Source organism: Stegostoma tigrinum, chromosome 18 (assembly GCF_030684315.1).
Source record: "Stegostoma tigrinum isolate sSteTig4 chromosome 18, sSteTig4.hap1, whole genome shotgun sequence".
Taxonomy (NCBI): Eukaryota; Metazoa; Chordata; class Chondrichthyes; order Orectolobiformes; family Stegostomatidae; genus Stegostoma; species Stegostoma tigrinum.
This window is the reverse complement of record NC_081371.1, coordinates 16,564,206-16,584,315: the sequence shown is the minus strand read 5'-3', so window position 1 is coordinate 16,584,315 and position 20,110 is coordinate 16,564,206. Positions and strand designations below refer to the sequence as shown.

The 20,110-nt window shown below is 43.0% G+C and overlaps 1 protein-coding gene across 3 annotated transcripts in view; it reads right to left on the bottom strand.

Annotated features, from left to right (window-relative positions):
- Positions 1-20,110, bottom strand: part of scube1 (signal peptide, CUB domain, EGF-like 1) — a 271,582-nt gene that overhangs the window by 165,292 nt on the left and 86,180 nt on the right. For all 3 annotated transcript variants that reach the window (XR_007249346.2, XM_048548867.2, XM_048548868.2), the window contains exon 4: positions 18,258-18,392. Coding sequence is in view for 2 of the 3 variants with exons in the window: in XM_048548867.2 (XP_048404824.1) it covers positions 18,258-18,392 (135 nt within the window). In the remaining variant the exon portion in view is untranslated. The remainder of the gene's footprint in view (positions 1-18,257; positions 18,393-20,110) is intronic.

Below are 20,110 nucleotides of genomic sequence, written 5' to 3'. Positions count from 1 at the left end.
GTCTTGATTATACCACAGGTTTAGAATGATAGGATATAACAGTCCTGTTCTGACATTCAGTATTCAAAACTGTAATTCTTAATTGCCTCTGAAATAATACCTTGTTGACAGATACATTATTTTTGAAAAATGAGAACGATGGCAAGATGTTTCAACACTGCAACATATCTTATACCTCCAACTAACAGGTAAAGCAGTAAATAGTTCATACATCTCAACAAATCAAGTACAATGAAAAGCTTATTACATTTGCACATAGTCAATTAAAGATAAAACAACGCAAATTCTAATTTTTAGAATCAGAATAGATTACGAGGAAATTGTTCTAAATCTGGGTAGAACACAATCTCAGACCAAAAAAGGCAAGAAAAGTAAAGTGGGTTAATGGAATGTTGTACGAAACTTTTTTAAATAATACAGCATGTGTGAATGTTTTGCAAACGATAGCTACATAGTGAGTAACTTTATAGTTGCTGAACTTGGTTAAAGCAACATTGAACAAAATAGAACTATAAAACTAGACTTTAAACTACGTTGCTTATTTTTTCAGGCATTGTAAAGACAGGATAAAGTATTACTTTATTTGTGGGTCATGGAGAAGGTCATTTAATTAATGCTAATGTTATTTATTCTCTCATTTTTATTTTGTTATCTTTGCAACTGGAAACCCAGAAATGAGGCTTTTAAACTTTTTCATTTGTACTCTTTGACAATTCCATGCAACTATTTACAGCTCTGACTATCGTGAATTATAAGAAATCAACATGTAACCCTACACTGGTTCCCTCTTGTCCCTGAAGTTGCTTGGTTTCCTCGTTCATTATGAAATTTCCTCTTGGCAAGTGCTAATCTCTGACTGAGGGGCTACAGAAAATAATGTGCTTTTTGAAAAAGAGCAGTCAACTTGTTCCCAGTTTCCTACTGACGTTACTTGACTACAGGTGTGACAAGTTCCACTCCAGTTGTTTCTGCTTCTAAATACCATTTGCATCTCCCAGGTTGAGATAAACTTTTTCCAGAGAAGAGTGAAGAGAATTCTAGCCAAGTAGAACACGTGGACAAAAATCAGAAAGGTACTGTGGCCAACCATCACCTGACAGCCATGCAATACAGCAGCGTGACAAAACCCTTCACAGTTCATTAAATAGAAGTTTAAGAGTCTCAATGAAATGCTGGGTGTGAAAGTCAACATCCTTGAAACATATCAACACATCCTTGACATTGGCCCAGTCCCAGTCTAAGCTTATGGAGTTGACCAAGTGTGGGTTCAACTTGGATACATTTACCTTCATGGGACAGTGGGTCAGTGGTCAGCACTGTCACCTCACATCACCAGGGACCCGGGTACAATTCCACACTGTGTGTGGAAATCACACATTTTCCCCCGTGTCTGCGTGGTCTTCGTCCGAGTGTTTGGTTTTTCTCCCAAAGTTCAAAAGACGTGCAGGCTAGATGGATTGGCCATGCTAAATAACTCCGTAGTGTTTAGGGACATGCAGTCCAGGTGAAATAGCCGTGGGAAATGCAGGGTTATGCGATTGGATTGGAGTTGGGGTCTGGGTGAGATGCTCTTTGGATACACAATGTGATCAATGGGCCAAATGGCCTGCATCCACACTGTTGGGCTTTTATAACTTCTACGATTTTAAGTGTAACAAGGAACTTTCATTGTTGATTTTAATTTGACAATTTATGTTTCAAGGACTATGGTCAGTGGGTCATTTGAAAAGACTTGGAAGATATGTTTCTTTCTCTGAAAGGGTCATTACAAGGGCACATTGGGACTTCTTTGTTTCAACACACTTTGGAAGTTGCAGGACTTAAGCTAATTGTGTAGACATTGATTGGAAATCACACACCTGGGTTTAATGGCTGTCAGGGAATAGTTTCTGAATACTGATTGAGGTCCAAGACTACTTGGCTCAAGGCCAAACTCTCTCTATTTCTGCCACCTCAAACTCATTTCACCAACGCCGACGATGACAACTCTCAATTTCACGTGTCATGTCCACTCAAATGCTCTTGCCCATCTTATGGTCCCAAGCTACTAGCCCTCTCCGCCCTCTGCTCACTCACTAGGAATACCTCTCCAACTCCGCTGTTCTTGGATCACCATTAACCTTCCATTTTCAGCATACTCAAGCCACCCTTTTCTCTTATTGCATGAATAACTGGCCCAGCCCCCAGACCAATATCAACAGCACCCAGACTGTCATAATGATCATCTCCAGAATGGTTGTACTGTCCTAGAAGGCTGATTTTGGTACTAACCCCCGAGCTTAAAGACAAGCTCCCAGGCTCTGGTAGGACAAAACACCAAACTGACTGTGATCAACCCCCTGGGCTGGATTCAGATAAGCCTCTTGGCTGACTGTAGCTGTACCCCAGATTGACTGCAATACCCCCCCCCCCACACCCGCCAACCCTCCACGCCCCAATCACACTAAGTTACCCTCTGACTTTCTGCTTGAACCACATACAGTGTGTTAGCTGCTGGCACACACTGAAGGTGTGACACTGATACAGGCTGCTGCCATATAGTGACATGCCTATTCAATTGACTGTTCAGTGATACCAGTCACTTGTGTATATCCCCTTTTCTAAGCTCACTGAGCACACAGGCAAGGCTGGAAATGAAGTCTAGCACCAGCTGTAAATATCTCAATACACTATTTTTGCCACCAAAATGCAGTTGAACAGCAATCTACTCCATTAATGCGTTGACTATACCCAAATAGGCATTACTCAAATAGAAAGTGTTTAGTCAAATTAAAACGATATTAAGAACTTTTCTGTCAGTTTAAAAGCATTTTGCTTAGTCATGACTCAACAAAACAAGATGTGAAAAACGTGTTAATTTTTGTCTTCTTAAAAAAAATCCATTCGTGACATTTAGCAGACATTTTTAAAAAAGGTATAATGATTGTAGCTCAAATTTGTCACATTTTCGTAAATAGCCTGAAGTGTTTGTTTCATACCAGTCTGCCTCCTGCACATTGAGTCAGCAGATTCAAACTTACTAACTTTCAAAATACCATTCATTAAGGTTCCAGCTTTTGTGTTTCAAAAGAACTCAAAAAGTCATTTGTGCCCCCACAATTTTTCTTCAAAATGTCCTCAGTGTTCCAAAGAATAGTATTACTGAACTGGCAGTTTGATGGTGCCAGCCCAGATAAATCCTTAATCATAAATATTCTGTTCATTCAATGGAATGCAATTGGGCAGGACAAACAAAATAAAATTGAACTGTGTGTAATAAATGGCTTCTTTGACATTTTGCAGATTTAACTATTTCCTGTCAAGTATTTGGTTATTAAATAGTCACATTTCAAATCTCTCTCATCTAAAACTAGCTCAAATCATATAAAATGTTTGTATTGCAGTGTCTGAAGAGGACGAATGAATTTGCAACTCTTTGTAAGAAGTGCAATGATATGATTAGATTAATTTAACCATGAAGCAATTATTGTTCCTAGCTCTGAGCCACAAGGTTTGGGTTCAAGTCTTACTTGCCTTGGAGGTAGATCATAACATGCCCAAGCAGGTTGATTTAAAAAAACCTATTAAGTTATTACATGGCAGACCTAGGAGTTAAACGTATTTTTTGACGTGTTTGGAATTATTGCTGTTTGAAATATCACTTTTTACTGCTGTCTCCACATCACATTAACTTGTTTACCTGTCTGTTGTAAATATACAAGGAGGAGGAATAGGTTTATATTAATTTGGCCAAAACACTATTGTGCTGTAGGACAGCACAGAATGTTTTGAATGTATAAAAGCTTATTCTCTCCCATGCACCCTCCGCACTGTAGAAATAGTAATTACAGAGGTCAATGGGTCACCTACTCTCAGGCTTTTACCAATGCCACTCAGCATCAGCACTGGAAGCTGATTAAGAGCGACCTGATGACAGCTGTCTCAGAAGCAAGATGTCAATTCTCAGGCAAAGTAACTGGCGGGTAATTGTGCAAGGCTCTGTGGCTGGAACAGAGCCTTGCTAGACATGAAAGATTAAATTGGAGTACAACATGGAGAAAGCCAACCTACAATGAAAGTCTGCATTGAAGCTATACAAAATTAACCCGACGTATGGTGGATGCAAGTGTTTTCAACTAGAAAGAATTTATTTCACAACTCAAATGTCCCCCACAGAAATCAATACTTACAAAATGCATGGACATTAAAAGCAAAAAGGAACAAAAAGGAACAAAACAGGATTAAGCCCATTTGGCACTTTACACCTGTTTCACTATTTTTTAAGATCATGGCCAATCAAAGTTGGGTCTACAGTCTGATTTCCTGCCTGTTTCATCATTCTGTACATCAACTGCAAACTCAGCAGTGAACATATTTTACAATTTTTTAAAAAAGCATAGTCAGTATCATATAAATTAGTTAATTTGCACAAAGCAAGCTCTGACTAGCAGCCACAAGATAACGTGCATCCTTGATTTTGATTGAGGGATAAACATTGGCCTGGACATCAGGGACATCTTCCCTACCCTTCTGTGAAATATTATCCCGGCAATCTTTACAAACTTGAGCAGGCAGACCAGCCTGTATTCTATGTATTATCTGAAAAACCAAAATCTAAGAGAGTGCAGTACTCTCTCAACACTGTCCTGAAATGGATTTGCAGAAGAAGCGAGGAGAGGAGAAAGAACATTTTGACATGGCAAGTATTTGGGATATGAAATATGCTGCCCAGAAATATAGTGGAGAAATATAAGTTCAATTAAAACTTTTGAGGCAGCATCGGCTGATTATTTGAATAGAAATCAACTCAAGACTGTACGGAAACAAAGCAGGAGATTGGCACTCAGCAATGATGCTCATTTAAAGAGCCAGAGGAGCCACAATAGTCTGATTGGCCTTCTTTTTGTCAAATGTCAACCTTCGCATGGACAAAAGGCTGTGGATCACACAGGTTTCTATAGTCATTCAGAACAGAAACAGATTCATCGGTCTAACACAGCCACACTGACCAGGCTTCCTGAACTGAACTAGCTCCATTTGCTTGCATTTAGCCTATGTCCTTCAGCCAAGGTTAATATGCAAAATTCTCAGCATCAATTCCCATCCGTGCACCGGAATTTCTCCCAGGACCGTAGTGTACCAGAGGAGCATCTCTATTCTACTTCATCTGTAAGTGTTGCACAGTTCTAGTCGGCCCACAAGTCACATATTACAATTATCTATGTTTTTATCTTGACTGAAAATCAATGGGCCATGTGAATTAAATCTGTCGTTAAACAGACAGTAGATCAGGTAGTTTGTAAGTTTAGCTCAGTACAAAGCTTCTCTCAGGAAGTAGCACATCTTCTAACTTAAAGAACATAAGAAACCATGGGCCATGCAGCCCATTTGAGCTTGTACCATTATTCCAGACTATCACTGCTGCTCATGAAACCTTAACCTCAGTCTCCCCAAAAACTTCAATTCACTTTAAGCCAAAAATCTACCTAACTCAGCCTCGAATATATTTAAATGACACAGTCTACATTCTTCTTTCGGGGTAGAGAATTCCAAAGATTAATTACCCTCAGTGAAGAAATTCCACTTCACATCAGTTTTAAATGGGGAAGCCCTTATGTTGAAACTATTCTGCCTAGTTGAAAGAGCGGGTTTATAATGATAACCCTGATGTACCTATCTGTGGCTCGAGTAGGTGCACAGTAATTTGGAGAAGCTGTTTGAAAATTAAAGGGTGACATTTCTACAGAAAAGAACAAACCCCACTGGGCTCAAATACAAGTGAAACATATTCTCAAGTTCAATGTTTAAACTCTGAATACCTTCTGAACAAGTTTCAGATGTTAAACGGCTTCTACAGTCAATAAGACCAGAAGCCTCAACTTCAAGTTTTCATGGGGAAAATTAACATTCAGTCGGATTTGTCTCCATTTGCAAATGTTGAAATGGGTTCAATGATCTAATGAATAGATGGTGGGTGCTCTGAAGTCACTAAGAGAGGCACTTAGTTTGTCTCTCATTCTAGTTCATAGACATTGGACCTTGTGAGACAATTGTGTGAAAGAGCACAAGACATTCAACACCATGCACTACTTTTCCATCGCTTTCCAGTGTGACGCACTGAACATTTATCCAGTACCACCTTTAAATGAAATGGGAATAATGGTAAAATTGGCACAGGAGATTCCAGCTACGAACCAGCTTTATAGTACTGAGGAATAATGCTGTCAAGGACACAAAAGAATGTACCCAATATAATCTGTCTCAACAAACACAAGGGGTGTGTGTTTGGCATGGGACCATGACACACAGCATCAGGCTGCATGATAGTTGAAGAATGACCACTGCTCCACAAGCAGTGACACTGAGTCACCATTTGAAACATATTCATCACACTTTGTGTCACCTATCTTAACAAAGGCATTCATCACACTAAAAACTGTCAGGTGCTCAGAAAAATCAATTCAGCTCAATTCAATCAATTAGGATTATAATTCTCACCACTAACAACCTTTGTGTCAATCAAGGGCAGTTACCAACATTCGGAAGATAGGACCAACCATTTCGTTTTTTATCTTTGGATAAAAGCACATCAAGCACGCTGATTATTTCTAGGCTAGATTATTGGAATCCTTCTATTAGTGGATCACCCTGCTTCAGCAACTGCAAGTTTTTGACTTCCAATTTTTTAAAAATTAGCTTTCAGCAGCTATTGACGGGTGTGGGGGGCTTCTGTTTACATTCTCAGTCTCTTTTCTTCTTGTGATATTTCTCCCATTCAATTAGTGAATGATCAGGCTATCACTAAATCTACCTTCCTGCTTGCTCACCATCCACAACAGACTAATCAGGTTATCACCAACATGCCTGTTGAATGTAGCAAAGATCCTAACTTAGCCTACAATATGACCACACAATCGGCCAAACAACTGAGACTGACAGAATTTTATTAGCTAATGGTATCGAGCAAGTGCAAGTGTTGTTAAACACAAATTGACTCTAAACCAAAGAGACGCGTCATTTTAAGACAGCAGGAGCGAGGGACAGAGAAATAGAGTGGTTTTGGGGATGAATGCCAGGGCCTATAGCCCAGGTGACTGAAGGCACATCCACTAAGTCATCAGAAAAAAAAATCAAGAACTCAAGCTATGCTTCTTGCAGGGATCTCAAAAGGCCTGGAGAGCTAAAGGAGCTTACAGAGGGCAGACATGGTACAGGAGGATGTAAAAATATTGAAAATTTTGTTTAGAAATTATGAATTGATGGATCAAAAGACAAAGCAAGTCAAAGAGCAAGAAATAGTACATGAAATGACTTAGTGCAAGCAGTGTTTTGGGAGGGTTCAATTGTATACGGTGAAGAATGTGAAATGCCATTAAGATACAGATCAGCCATGAATGATAGAACAGTCCTTAATCTTCCCCCCTCAGAACATCGGAGACCAGAAAGACATTTGGGCACATACATTAATAGGAAAGGATTACAGGGGTGTGCGCCGAACACAGGCAAATGGGACTAATTTAGTTTGGGAAACATGATTGGCATGGATGAGCTGGGCAAAGGGTCTGTTTCTGTGCTGTATGACTCCATGCCTATGTGCAGCTCACACTACTTTCCCTAACTCTTTTCTCCACAGATAGTGCAAGGCCTGCTGCATTTCTTCAGCAATTTCTGGTTTTGTTGGTTTGTTTCAGATATCCAACCACTGCAGTTTTGTTGTTTTAACGTTGGACAGTTTGTGATTCTGAACCGAACTTTGGCTTATCCCTTTCCAGTGACTCACTAGCCACTCTGATTGAGCAAGGAGTGCTGAAAAAGTGAAATAAAAAGCACAGGTTTGGAGTGTGAATCTCCAGCTTGCTCTCCAGTCAGAACCTATGTTATGGTCTGTCCCCAGTTTTAGCAGCTCCTCCACCTGGAACTAACTAGCCCAGCACCCAGGTACTTAAAGGCATCGTTTCTGATGTCATGGCGATTACAGGGGTATACAATTTTCCATAATTGGATGAGTGCAGAAATTTGGAGGGCTGTAGGGCTGGAGAGTTGAGAGCTATAGAGATGAACCCATATGATCTGGTTGCCATGGGGACAAAGAATTCAGGTTAAGTACTAATGACATTCAGGACAAGCTTTAACAGCTGGACACAAAGGGAGAAACAGTTGGCCTTGCTATGTTCAGACAGAGTTTATTAAGGGTAATCAGGCTAAAATACTTAATGGAAGACCATCCACAATAAATACTGCTATCCCAGGTAGGATTGGTACAAAGACAGACTTGGTTTAACAAAGCAGAGGGCTAGCAAGTACAAAATCCCCGAGGAAAGAAAGGATTATGGAGATTTAAAACGAAGGAATCACTGGAGGCCACCTTGCTACTGGAGTTCCATTTTCTACTCTCAAGATTGAACGATAAGAAATTGGTTCTGACTTATAGTCGGAAATCCATCCTGGTGCAGCAGGGACCACCTCTTGGATAGCTAGTGGGGCTTAGGGCTTGAAAAAGAAAAGGTTGAGAAAAAGGTTTTTAAAAAAACCTTGAGACAATGTGCAACAGCGTGTGATAATGCTGCGAGGTCTTCAGTCAGTCAATATGTTGCTAAGCAATACCTTTTCTGTGGTGTTGTACTCACCTACTTACACATTCGGTCCGTGTTGGTTTGAGTTTCAAAACTCTGTCTAAAGACAAGAAACCCTTCTAGGAATCCTTTGCATCGGAGGGGCCAAAAATTTGGGGGATACCAGACGTAAATAATGCAGGAGCAAAAAGAGAAGCCACTCAACGGATACTCTAAAAATTTAATTTACTAAATAAGAATGGCACCAATCAAGGACAATATTTGCCAGCGGGACAACAAAGAGGGATACTAAAGGATAATAGTCAAGTCTTCACTGTATGAAAGGCTACAAACAGGTTGAGAAGGATAGTCAGGGTAAGTTTATTTCTGTTACAGTAACATCGACGTTATTGGTGATTATGACAAGAGTTGTTTGTTCCTGCGGCAGAGTGAAAACCTGAATAACTCAACCATCACTTCCTCTTTCTTTCAAAGGACTTGCCGACTCTGAGATCGTGTATGTTTCCACCAACACTGTCCCTCCATATTCTCCATCTTCAATCTTTCCAACAACGATGTACCAATTCATACCACTGTTGAATTTCATCTGCCTCGTGTGTGATCATTTTACCAGTCTGCGCTCTTATAATTTAGCGTACCTCTCACGGTTTCTGACTATCCAATTTGTGTGACATTTGCAAAATTTTCCCTGTTAGAGTGCATGTCCAGGTTATCAGCACAAATCAAAAAGAGCAGTGGTTTCTCAGGGATACTGCAGCATACCATCATTCAGTCCCAAAAATACAACATTGCTCACAATCTTTGTTTTTTCTAAAAATTTTGTATCCAAACTGACACTGCCCCTTTAATCAGAGGGGCTCTAATTTTGCTGACAATTTTACGTAGTAATATATTGGGAAAGACTGTTGAAAGTCTTTTCCCAGAACTGTAATCACATTACTCTCATCAACCCTTTCCATTATTTCACAAATTTGGGCAAATTAGCCAAAAATGATTTGCCATCAGTAAATCAGAAGATTCTGTATTTATTATTTCACACTTTTCCAACTTTGTCATGGATAACTGTCTCTTGTAGTGAGGAAACTACATGGACTTACAGGTTCTCAAACCTACGAACGTAGAAAGTAGACTGAGCTAGATGATAAATTAATATATAAACCCTTTACACACCCAAACAATTTGGCTTAAATCATCAGATATGGACTTGTTAATGACTAAAGCGGTGTTTGGACTCCCTTTGCAAAAATTAACATGGATCAAAATAACGACCTATTCGTCTCTTTTTTTTTAAAACTAAGAACTTTTTTCAACAAGCCAAACACAGAATGAACAAGTATAATACAGGAAAATTGAGATACTCCTATCACACTGTTTATAGCCATTTAAAATTTGGCTCAAACGACTGGTACAACACATGAAAATGACATTGATAGCAAGTTATTCAATCATGCATTTTGCATGACTACTTGGAAATGACAGAGCATATTTATTGTGTGAGCACAACTTATAAAAACACAGTGACAGGAGGAACTATAAATGCTGGAGAATCTGAGAAAACAAGGTGTGGAGCTGGATGAACACAGCAGGCCAAGCAGCATCAGAGGAGCAGGAAGGCTGACACTTTGCGTCTCGAACCTTCTTCAGAAAGGGGGGAGGGGAAGGGGATCCTGAAATAAATAGGGAGAAAGGGGGAGGCGGATAGAAGTAGGATAAAGGAGATGATAGGTGGAGAGGAGATAGACAGATCAAGGAGGTGGGGTTGGAGCCAGTGAAGGAGAATGTAGGAGAGGAGTTAGGGAGGATGGACAAGTCAAGGGGGCGGGATGAGGCTACTAGGTAGGAGATGGCAGTGGGGCTTGAGGTGGAAGGAGTGGACAGGTAGGAGGACAGGCTAGGGAGGAGGGTATGAGCTGGGCTAGTTTCAGGATGCGGTCGGGGAAGGGGAGATTTTGAAGATTGTAAAGTCCACATTGATACCATTGGGCTGCAAGGTTCCCAAGCAAAATGAGACGCTGTTCCAGCAACCTTTGAGTGGCATCGTTGTGGCACTGCAGGAGCTCAGGATGGACATGTTGTCCAAGGAGTGGGAGGGGGAGTTGAAACAATTCGCGACTGGGAGGTGCCATTGTTTGGTGCAACTGAATGTAGGTGTTCTGCTAAGCAGTCCCCAAGCCTCCGCTTGGTTTGCCCGATGTAGAGGAGGCCACAACGGGAACAGCGGATACAGAATACCAACATCAACAGATATGCAGGTGAACATCAGTTTATGACTTGTTCTTATCTGGACTCCATTTTCTCCCACTTGGTCCAGGAACTCCCCACCTACATCATGACACCACCCACGCCCTCTACTTCCTCCAAAACTTCCGATTCCCTGGCCCAACACTTCAACTTGACCATGGACGTCCAGTCCCTATATACTTGCATTCCACATGCAGATGGCCTAAAGGCCCTCCGCTTCTTCCTATCCCACAGGACCAACCAGTCCTCCTTCAGTGACACCCTCATCAGCTTAGCTGAACTAATTTTCACCCTCAACAACTTCTCTTTCAATTCCTCCCAATTCCAACAGACAAAGGTGGGGGGGGGGGGGGGGGGGGGGGGGGGGGGGGGGGGGGGGGGGGGGGGGGGGGGGTGGGATGGAGGGGGCCATGGGTACCCACATGGGCCCAAGCTTTGCCTACCTCTTTGTAGTTTACGTGGAAACATCCCTCTTCCGTACCTACACTGGCCCCCACCTCTTCCTTCATTACATTGATGACTGTATTGGCGCCACCTTGTGCTCCCATGAAGAGCTCAAACAGTTCATCCACTTCACCAACACATTCCACCCCAACCTTAAGTTCACCTGGACCATCTCTAATACCTCTCTCTTCTTTCTGGAACTCTCTATTTCCACCTCTGGCACCATGTGGAAACCGATATCCATTTCAAGCCTCCCAACTCCCACAGCTACCACGAATATACCTCCACTCACACACCTTTCTGCAAAAAGACCATCCCCTATTCCCAATGCCTTCACCTCTGCCGCATCTGCTCCCGACATGAGGCATTCCACTCCCGTACATCTCAGATGTCCCCGTTTTTCAAGGACTACAACTTGCCCCTCCACAGTGGTCAAAAATGCCTTTGACTGTGTCTCCCACATTTCTCGCAACTCATCCCTCAAACCCCCTCCCTACAATAATAACACAAACAGAATCCCCCTCATCCTCATGTACCACCCCACCAACCTCCAGATCCAACGCATCATCCTCCAACACTTCCGTCATCTGCAATCCGACCCCACTACCAGAAATTTTTCCCTCTCCACCCTTGTCTGACTTCCAGAGTGACTCCCTTGTCCGCTCCACAATTCCCTCCACCCCCACCACTTTTCCCTGCAACCGCAGAAAGTGCTATAACTGCCCTGACACCGCCTCCCTCATGCTCATTCCAGGACCCAAGAAGACCTTCCACATCAAATAGATGTTCACTTGCATATCTGCTAATGTGGTATACTGTATCTGCTGTTCCCGTTGTGGCCTTCTCCACGTTGGGGAAACCAAACGGAGGCTTGGGAGCCACTTTGCAGAATACCTACACTTGGTTCACAACAAACAACTGTCCCTCCCAGTTGCGATCCATTTCAGCTCCCACTCCCACTCCCACTCCTTGGACAACATGTCCATTCTGGGCCTCCTGCAGTGCCACAACGATGTTACCCGAAGGTTGCAGGCAGAGCAACTCACATTCCGCTTGGGAACCCTGCGGCCCAAATGGTATCAACGTTGCCTTCACCAGCTTCAAAATCTCCCCTCCCCCGACTGCATCACAAAACCAGCCCAGCTCACATATGCCTCCCTAACCTGTCCTCCCACGTATCCCCTCCTCCCACCTCAAGCCCCACCACCCTCTCCTACCGACTAGCCTCATCCCGCCCCCTTGGCCTGTCCGTCCTCCCTGGGCCAACCTATCCCCTCCCTAAATCCCCACCTACACTCACATCTACTGGCTCCAACCCTGCCTTCCTGACCTGTCTGTCTCCACCTATCTTCTCCTTTATCCATCTTCCCCTCTCTCCCTATTTATTTCGGAATCCCGTTCCCCTCCCCCATTTCTGAAGAAGGGTCTCGACCCGAAACGTCAAGCTTTCCTGCTCCTCCGATGCTGCTTGGCCTGCTGCGTTCATCCAGCCTCACACCGTGTTATCTCAGATTCTCCAGCATCGGCAGTTCCTACTATCTCTATTTTGCCTTGAGTTTACTTCTTTTTATTGAAACATGTGACAACCATAATACAGCAACTGAGTAGTAAGTCTTAAGTTTTGTTGAAGTACTTGACATGATACTGATCATGACTGATCTATTTCAATCTGGTATCAATGTACCATGATTTAAAGGTACCCTGCAGCACCACCTTTTCCTCCCCAAAGACACTTTTTTCTGGGAGCATTTGGAGTTAAGCCTGAATATTACGCCAGCTCTTCTTATTCAAAGTTAACCTGCAGAGGCTGAAATATTTTCTTTGAAAGAAAGCCAACTCAAACAAAATCCTACACAATACTACTTCACAAGTACCTGAGGGATAGTTTCCTAATGTTACAATTTATGAACGAAGTGGACATAATACATTCCACTGATTCCCAGAACATCACGCATTACATACAAGGAACCGTTTATCAAAAGGCAAACCTGTGACAAGGCAACATATAAGATATAAACCTGCAGATATAGTAAGAACTGCCGATGGTGGGGTCAGAGATAATACAGAGATAATTCTTCAGAAGAGTCCCGACCCAAAACGTCAACTTTCCTGCTCCCCTTGTGCTGCCTGGCCTGCTGTGCACCTTCAGCTCCACGCTGCATTATCTCTAAATATTAACCTGCATCCTTTATTGCCTTCATGGGAGTTTACAGCACCTATGCATCATTGTTGAACAGAATTAAGTGTACTTTGGAGGGAAATGAAAGTAAGCAAATCAGTGCCTGAGTAACAAGGGAGAGTTCTTATGCATGTTTTAAGGTCCATTGACATAGCCACATTGGCAGGCATCTGGTAGAAAGGGAAAAAAAGAATATCTAAATAATGGCTGGGAGGAAAGGCTCAACAACATTAGGCATGATTTGGTTTGGCCAGATGATTATTCGAATCAGAAATGTTAACGTTATTTCCATTTTCAACAGCTAGTCACCTGCCTTACAGACGAGAAACAGAATATGAGCATAACGCACTGATCTGTTATTCAGACCAGTCATACGACAGATTCAAATCCTCAATCAGCAGTCCTTCCCCTTACAAGCTGAACAATTCCGCCTTTACTCAGACAAACATGCTTGAACTGGAATCCCTGCTGTGCGCACAGAGGCCACTCAGCTCATCAGGTCTGCACCAACCTTCCAAAGATTATCCCACCCAGACCCTTTCTATCCACACAGCTAATCCACCTCACCTGCATATCCTTTGACACGACAGACAATTTTACCTGGGCAATCCATCTAACCTGCTGGTTTTGGAGAGATAATAGGAACTGCAGATGCTGGAGAATCCAAGATAACAAGGTGTAGAGCTGGATGAACACAGCAGGCCAAGCAACATCAGAGCAGCAGAAAGGCTGACGTTTCAGGCCTAGACCCTTCTTCAGAAATGGGGAGGGGAAGGGGGTTCTGAAATAAATAGGGAGAGAGAAGGAGGCAGATACAAGATGCATAGAGGAGAAGATATGTGGAGAGGAGACAGACAAGTCAAAGAGGTGGGAATGGAGCCAGTAAAGGTGAGTGTAGGTGGGGAGGTAGGGAGGAGATAGATCAGTCCAGGGAGGATGGATAGGTCAAGAGGGCAGGATGAGGTTAGTAGGTAGGAAATGGGGGGGGGGGGGGGGGGGAGAGAGGGGGAGTCGGATAGAGGAGAAGATAGGTGGAGAGTAGACAGACAATTTCCTACCTACTAATCTCATCCCACCCCTTGACCTGTCCGTCCTTCCTGGACTGACCTCTCCCCTCCCTACCTCTCCACCCACACTCACCTTTACTGGCTCCATCTCCGCCTCTTCGACTTGTCTGTGTGGAGTTTGCACATTCTCCCTGTGTCTGTATGGGTTTCCAGGTGCTTTAGTTTCCTCCCACAGTCCAAAATGTGCATGTCAGGTGGATTGTCATGCTAAACTTGCCCATAGTGTTCTGGAATGTGTAGGCTAGATGGGTTGGCAATGGGAAATGTGGTATTACTGCGATATGGGAGGAGGCTGGGTCTGGGTGAGATGCTGTTCAGAGAGTTGGTGTCTACCTGATGGGTTGAATGGCCTCTTCTGCATTGTAGAGTTCAACAACTGGTGGTGAGAGTGTGTTGTTGGGTTGCATTTTACTAGCCCCTAGATGGTAGCAGAAGAGGCGAGAAGGCTGGTAAAACACCAAGGAATGGGGTCGAGATAAATCTGTCAGTTTCGCCAAAGACACCGAAATTCAGGGATGCAACCTCCCTGTCGCAACTTGGGACAAAATATCAGAAGGGGATGCTCCAAGGCCCATTGAAAAGGCTGCAGGCAGGAACGCCAGCCCCTAACAAGCTCCCTGGGGTGGGGCTTTCTCTTATCATCCATGGAGCATTCTGCCCTCAGACAAACTGATTTTTCTAAGTTTAACTCAGTCAACCAAGGTGTCTCAGTCTCTTTGAAGCCTCAACAGTGCCCATCAGTGCCAGTGGCAATACTGAAGCTTCTGAACTGCCAATTGGAAAAGCAGGCTCATTGGACAGAATCCCTGTGAGTATCAAAGAGCAGGTACTGTTGCTGGCATATGCCTTTGGTCCTGACCCCTGCACATTTGAATCCAACCCAGAAACCTGCTCAGACCAAATATTGGTGCAACTTGTCTTGCATACTTCAAAACAGAAAACCATGTCAAAGTTGGCTTAGTTCCAAATATTAGTAATATTAAAAAAAATGATTTCGGTTCCTGATAACTTTGAAATCAAGAATTAAATGCAAACTTCAATATACAACACTTCACTTATCCATGCAATAGTTTCATATACACAGAAACTTCACAATCTATTTTACTAACATTGAACAATGGACAAGTTAATAGCCAATTTTCTACAAGACAGCGAGACACATCATACGTGCATTCACACCGCAATGTGTAAAGGAAATTTATGAAGCGATGAATGTGTTCAATTATTTTATGGAGTCTTAAACATTTTTACACACACCTTGTGGACTATTCTACTGTATTTCACAGTAATACAGATCCTTAGTGTCCAGACTTTTGTCAGAAGTAATTCTACTGTATGAAGAGGAAGTTTTTTTAATGCGTTAGAGATAATGGGAACTGCAGATACTGGAGAATTCCAAGATAATAAAATGTGAGGCTGGATGAATACAGCAGGCCAAGCAGCATCTCAGGAGCACAAAAGCTGACGTTTCAGGCCTACACCCTTCATCAGAGAGGTGGATGGGGAGAGGGAACTGGAATAAATAGGGAGAGAGGGGGAGGCGGACCGAAGATGGAGAGTAAAGAAGATAGGTGGAGAGAGTAGAGGTGGGGAGGTAGGGAGGGGATAGGTCAGTCCAGGGAAGGTCAGGTCAAGGAGGTGGGATGAGGTTAGTAGGTAGATGGGGGTGCGGCTTGGGGTAGGAGGAAGGGATGGGTGAGAGGAAGAACCGGTTAGGGAGGCAGAGACAGGTTGGACTGGTTTTGGGATGCAGTGGGTGGGGGGGGGAAGAGCTGGGCTGGTTGTGTGGTGCAGTGGGGGGAGGGGACGAACTGGGCTGGTTTAGGGATGCAGTTGGGGAAGGGGAGATTTTGAAACTGGTGAAGTCCACATTGATACCATTGGGCTGCAGGGTTCCCAGGCGGAATATGAGTTGCTGTTCCTGCAACCTTCGGGTGGCATCATTGTGGCACTGCAGGAGGCCCATGATGGACATGTCATCTAAAGAATGGGAGGGGGAGTGGAAATGGTTTGCGACTGGGAGGTGCAGTTGTTTGTTGCGAACTGAGCGGAGGTGTTCTGCAAAGCAGTCCCCAAGCCTCCGCTTGGTTTCCCCAATGTAGAGGAAGCCACACCGGGTACAGTGGATGCAGTATACCACATTGGCAGATGTGCAGGTGAACCTCTGCTTAATGTGGAATGTCATCTTGGGGCCTGGGATAGGGGTGAGGGAGGTGGTGTGGGGGCAAGTGTAGCATTTCCTGCGGTTGCAGGGGAAGGTGCCGGGTGTGGTGGCGTTGGAGGGCAGTGTGGAGCGAACAAGGGAGTCACGGAGAGAGTGGTCTCTCCGGAAAGCAGACAGGGGTGGGGATGGAAAAATGTCTTGACCCTGCAGCCTAATGGTATCAATGTGGACTTCACCAGTTTCAAAATCTCCCCTTCCCCTACTGCATCCCTAAACCAGCCCAGTTCGTCCCCTCCCTCCACTGCACCACACAACCAGCCCAGCTCTTCCACCCCACCCACTGCATCCCAAAACCAGGCCAACCTGTCTCTGCCTCCCTAACCGGTTCTTCCTCTCACCCATCCCTTCCTCCCACCCCAAGCCGCACCCCCATCTACCTACTAACCTCATCCCACCTCCTTGACCTGTCCGTCTTCCCTGGACTGACCTATCCCCTCCCTACCTCCCCACCTATACTCTCTCCACCTATCTTCTTTACTCTCCATCTTCGGTCCGCCTCCCCCTCTCTCCCTATTTATTCCAGAACCCTCACCCCATCCCCCTCTCTGATGAAGGGTCTAGGCCCGAAACGTCAGCTTTAGTGCTCCTGAGATGCTGCTTGGCCTGCTGTGTTCATCCAGCCTCACTTTTTTTAATGCGTTGCTGTTTTACAAAAAAACGGTGCAGCAATCTCTCCTGTTTGTATCAAGGGTCAAATAAAAACACATATTTAGAAAAGGGAACTTGAAAAGCTTGCAGGATCATTGCTGCTTGATGATTAAAATAATTAAAATTCAAGACAGCATTTCACAGTCCAAAAAGCGCTGAAAGAAAAATTAAAAGTTCACTGTCACGCAGCAGTTGACAACATTTGTTTTAAAACAAGAATAGTACTTTCAAGCACCTTGTAGGATAACTGAAAGTAGGAGAGGGAAAACATAACTCTTCAGAGCAACTGGTACAGAAGAGGGCTGCAAATCCGTGTGACAAGAGGCATGGGAAGCTAGACTGGTGCGTAGATCACTAAGACTTACCAATGTTCCAGCATTCACACTTGTACAGAGAAAATCAAAGCATACTACTGAAACTTAGGACCTGAAACTTTGAACACACCAGTTAAAAATCATACTCAACATTATAAAGCCTTAAAATGACATTGTGCACTATAATTAAGTGAACAATTCATACCAACAAAGCAAAAAGAAAACTTCTTCATTAATGCAGTTTGCACATGATTATTTTCCTTGCATTTCAAATTATAACTCTCAAAAGCTACTCAGAACATGAAGTTTTTTAATGTATATTTTAGTTACAACTGTTATCTCAAAACAGGATAAAAATCAAACTGTCATGCTGCATCAATACTTTTAATAAATCACTGAAAAAAGATATCTTGTTCAGCAGCAGGACAATTTTCTCACAAAACTCGGATTCTACACTGTACTTAGTGACAGAACTCTAACACAACATATGGCATGAGAGCCATCAACCTCAATAGCACGTTTGTTTCTCATTCCCCTCCTTCCCAGCCTAGATGATGCAAGTATCTACTCTGGCACAATCAGACTCACCATTGGATCGATGGATGCAGGTATGCTGGTTATCACTCAGAAAGAACCCTTCTTTACATTGGCATTCATAGCTACCCATGGTATTCACACAGATTTGCTGACAGCCGCCATTGTTGTCATCACATTCATTGACATCTGCAAATTTGAAGAGAGGAGAGATCATTTAGAAACCTAAGAAAATAATACTTTGAGGGACAAATTTAAATATCAGCCCCTATTGAAAACCATGATGGAAAATTCAACACAGGCAATATTAATGTGATGATAGCGTATCAAGGACCCCCGGAGAAGGTGGGTGTTATCGCCATGCTAAACTTACAGTAATCAGAACTCAAAAGCGTGGGATTAGCAGGCAAGTAAACCTGTTCCTTCCAAGTTATGTGCTCTATGGCATCCTCAATCCAATGTATTCGGTTATTTCGTTTGGAATGAAAGGAAGATTTGATACAACTTCAACTGGATTTTCATTTCTGACAAGAGATTGCCTGTCTACAGGGTGAGATATAGTGCATGGGAGAAGGACAATGGGTACTGTGTTTAAAGGAAGAACATGACCTCTTGGTAGCATAGAAAGCATAACAAAAATGGACATCATTCACAAGTGACAGGAAGCAGCTGCTACTGGGCAACCACCAAAGGATACAAGACATCAGGGATGAACAGTCCTCTCCCCCAAAATGGTAGGATCCATACTCCTATATTTGAGAGAATGGCTTTGGGATTGACAAAACATTCTCATCTGTGACTCATCTTGTATTTTTTTTCTGTAATTAGTGCATCACATCAAGATTAGCACATCTTAAACTCAACAAACTCTATGAGGAATGCTAGCAAATGGTCAACTGCTTACATCAGGTCATTGTGACCATGAGCTCCCCTAAAGTGTTACAAAACCAATGGAGATTTCGTCCCAAGTGTATTTGCCTTTCACTTGCAAAACACACCAAAATTGTAAGGAAAGGGTGTTTAGCTCATCAAGTACATCGTCGTACAGATCACTTACGTTCTCAGTCATTTTGGGCTCTAACAAACAACTTCAATTTTATGAGAGCAATTATTCCATCAATACTTCCAAATTCTTTAAGGAACAAAAGCAAAACTTCGAGGGCCGACATTCAGGTGCATGTCTGTGCTTTTCAACCCTAACTCTTTTCTGCAGATGTCTTCTGGCAACAGGGAAGTTGTGCTCAAGAGATTTTGATAATCTTGGTCCATACTTTTACTTTCAAACCCATTTTAAGCAAGTCATTATACTGCACTTTGCAGTGTTAATTAGGACGTCTGTAACTGCTTTTCCTGTCAGTTTCTTTTCAATTCCGACAATTTGGTAAGGAGGTGGGATGGTGAGCATTATATATTCTGGTTTTAATGTACATCACTTCATTTTTACATTTCTTTGCCCCACGGCTTACATTAGATAACCAACTTACACACAGCGTCAGTTCACCTGAGCATTTGGCTCCTGCCTTTTCTTACACAAAAATAATTGGTTTGGAACCAATCCTCGGAACTATAAAAACTAAGTCCTGATGTTATATCTTTGGCCTCTCTTTGGAGCTCTTTGTGGACATTGATGTTCTTTGTCGGTATTGCGCTTGACAATGTATACAACTTAAACTTGCTGGTAATCTGGACAAGGTGAAAATTTTTTTCTGTTGTGTCAAATTAACCAGGAGCAACAATCCAAGTGCTGCATTTGCCTTGTTGGTAGTAGTTTCACACCAAGTAGCAATTGCCAACAAATACTTTACAATACATTACGGAAAAGAATATTTGAATTATTTCTTTACCATTTTTCACAACTACTGGACATCTCAAAACATTTTATAGCCAATGAAATATTTTTGAAGTAT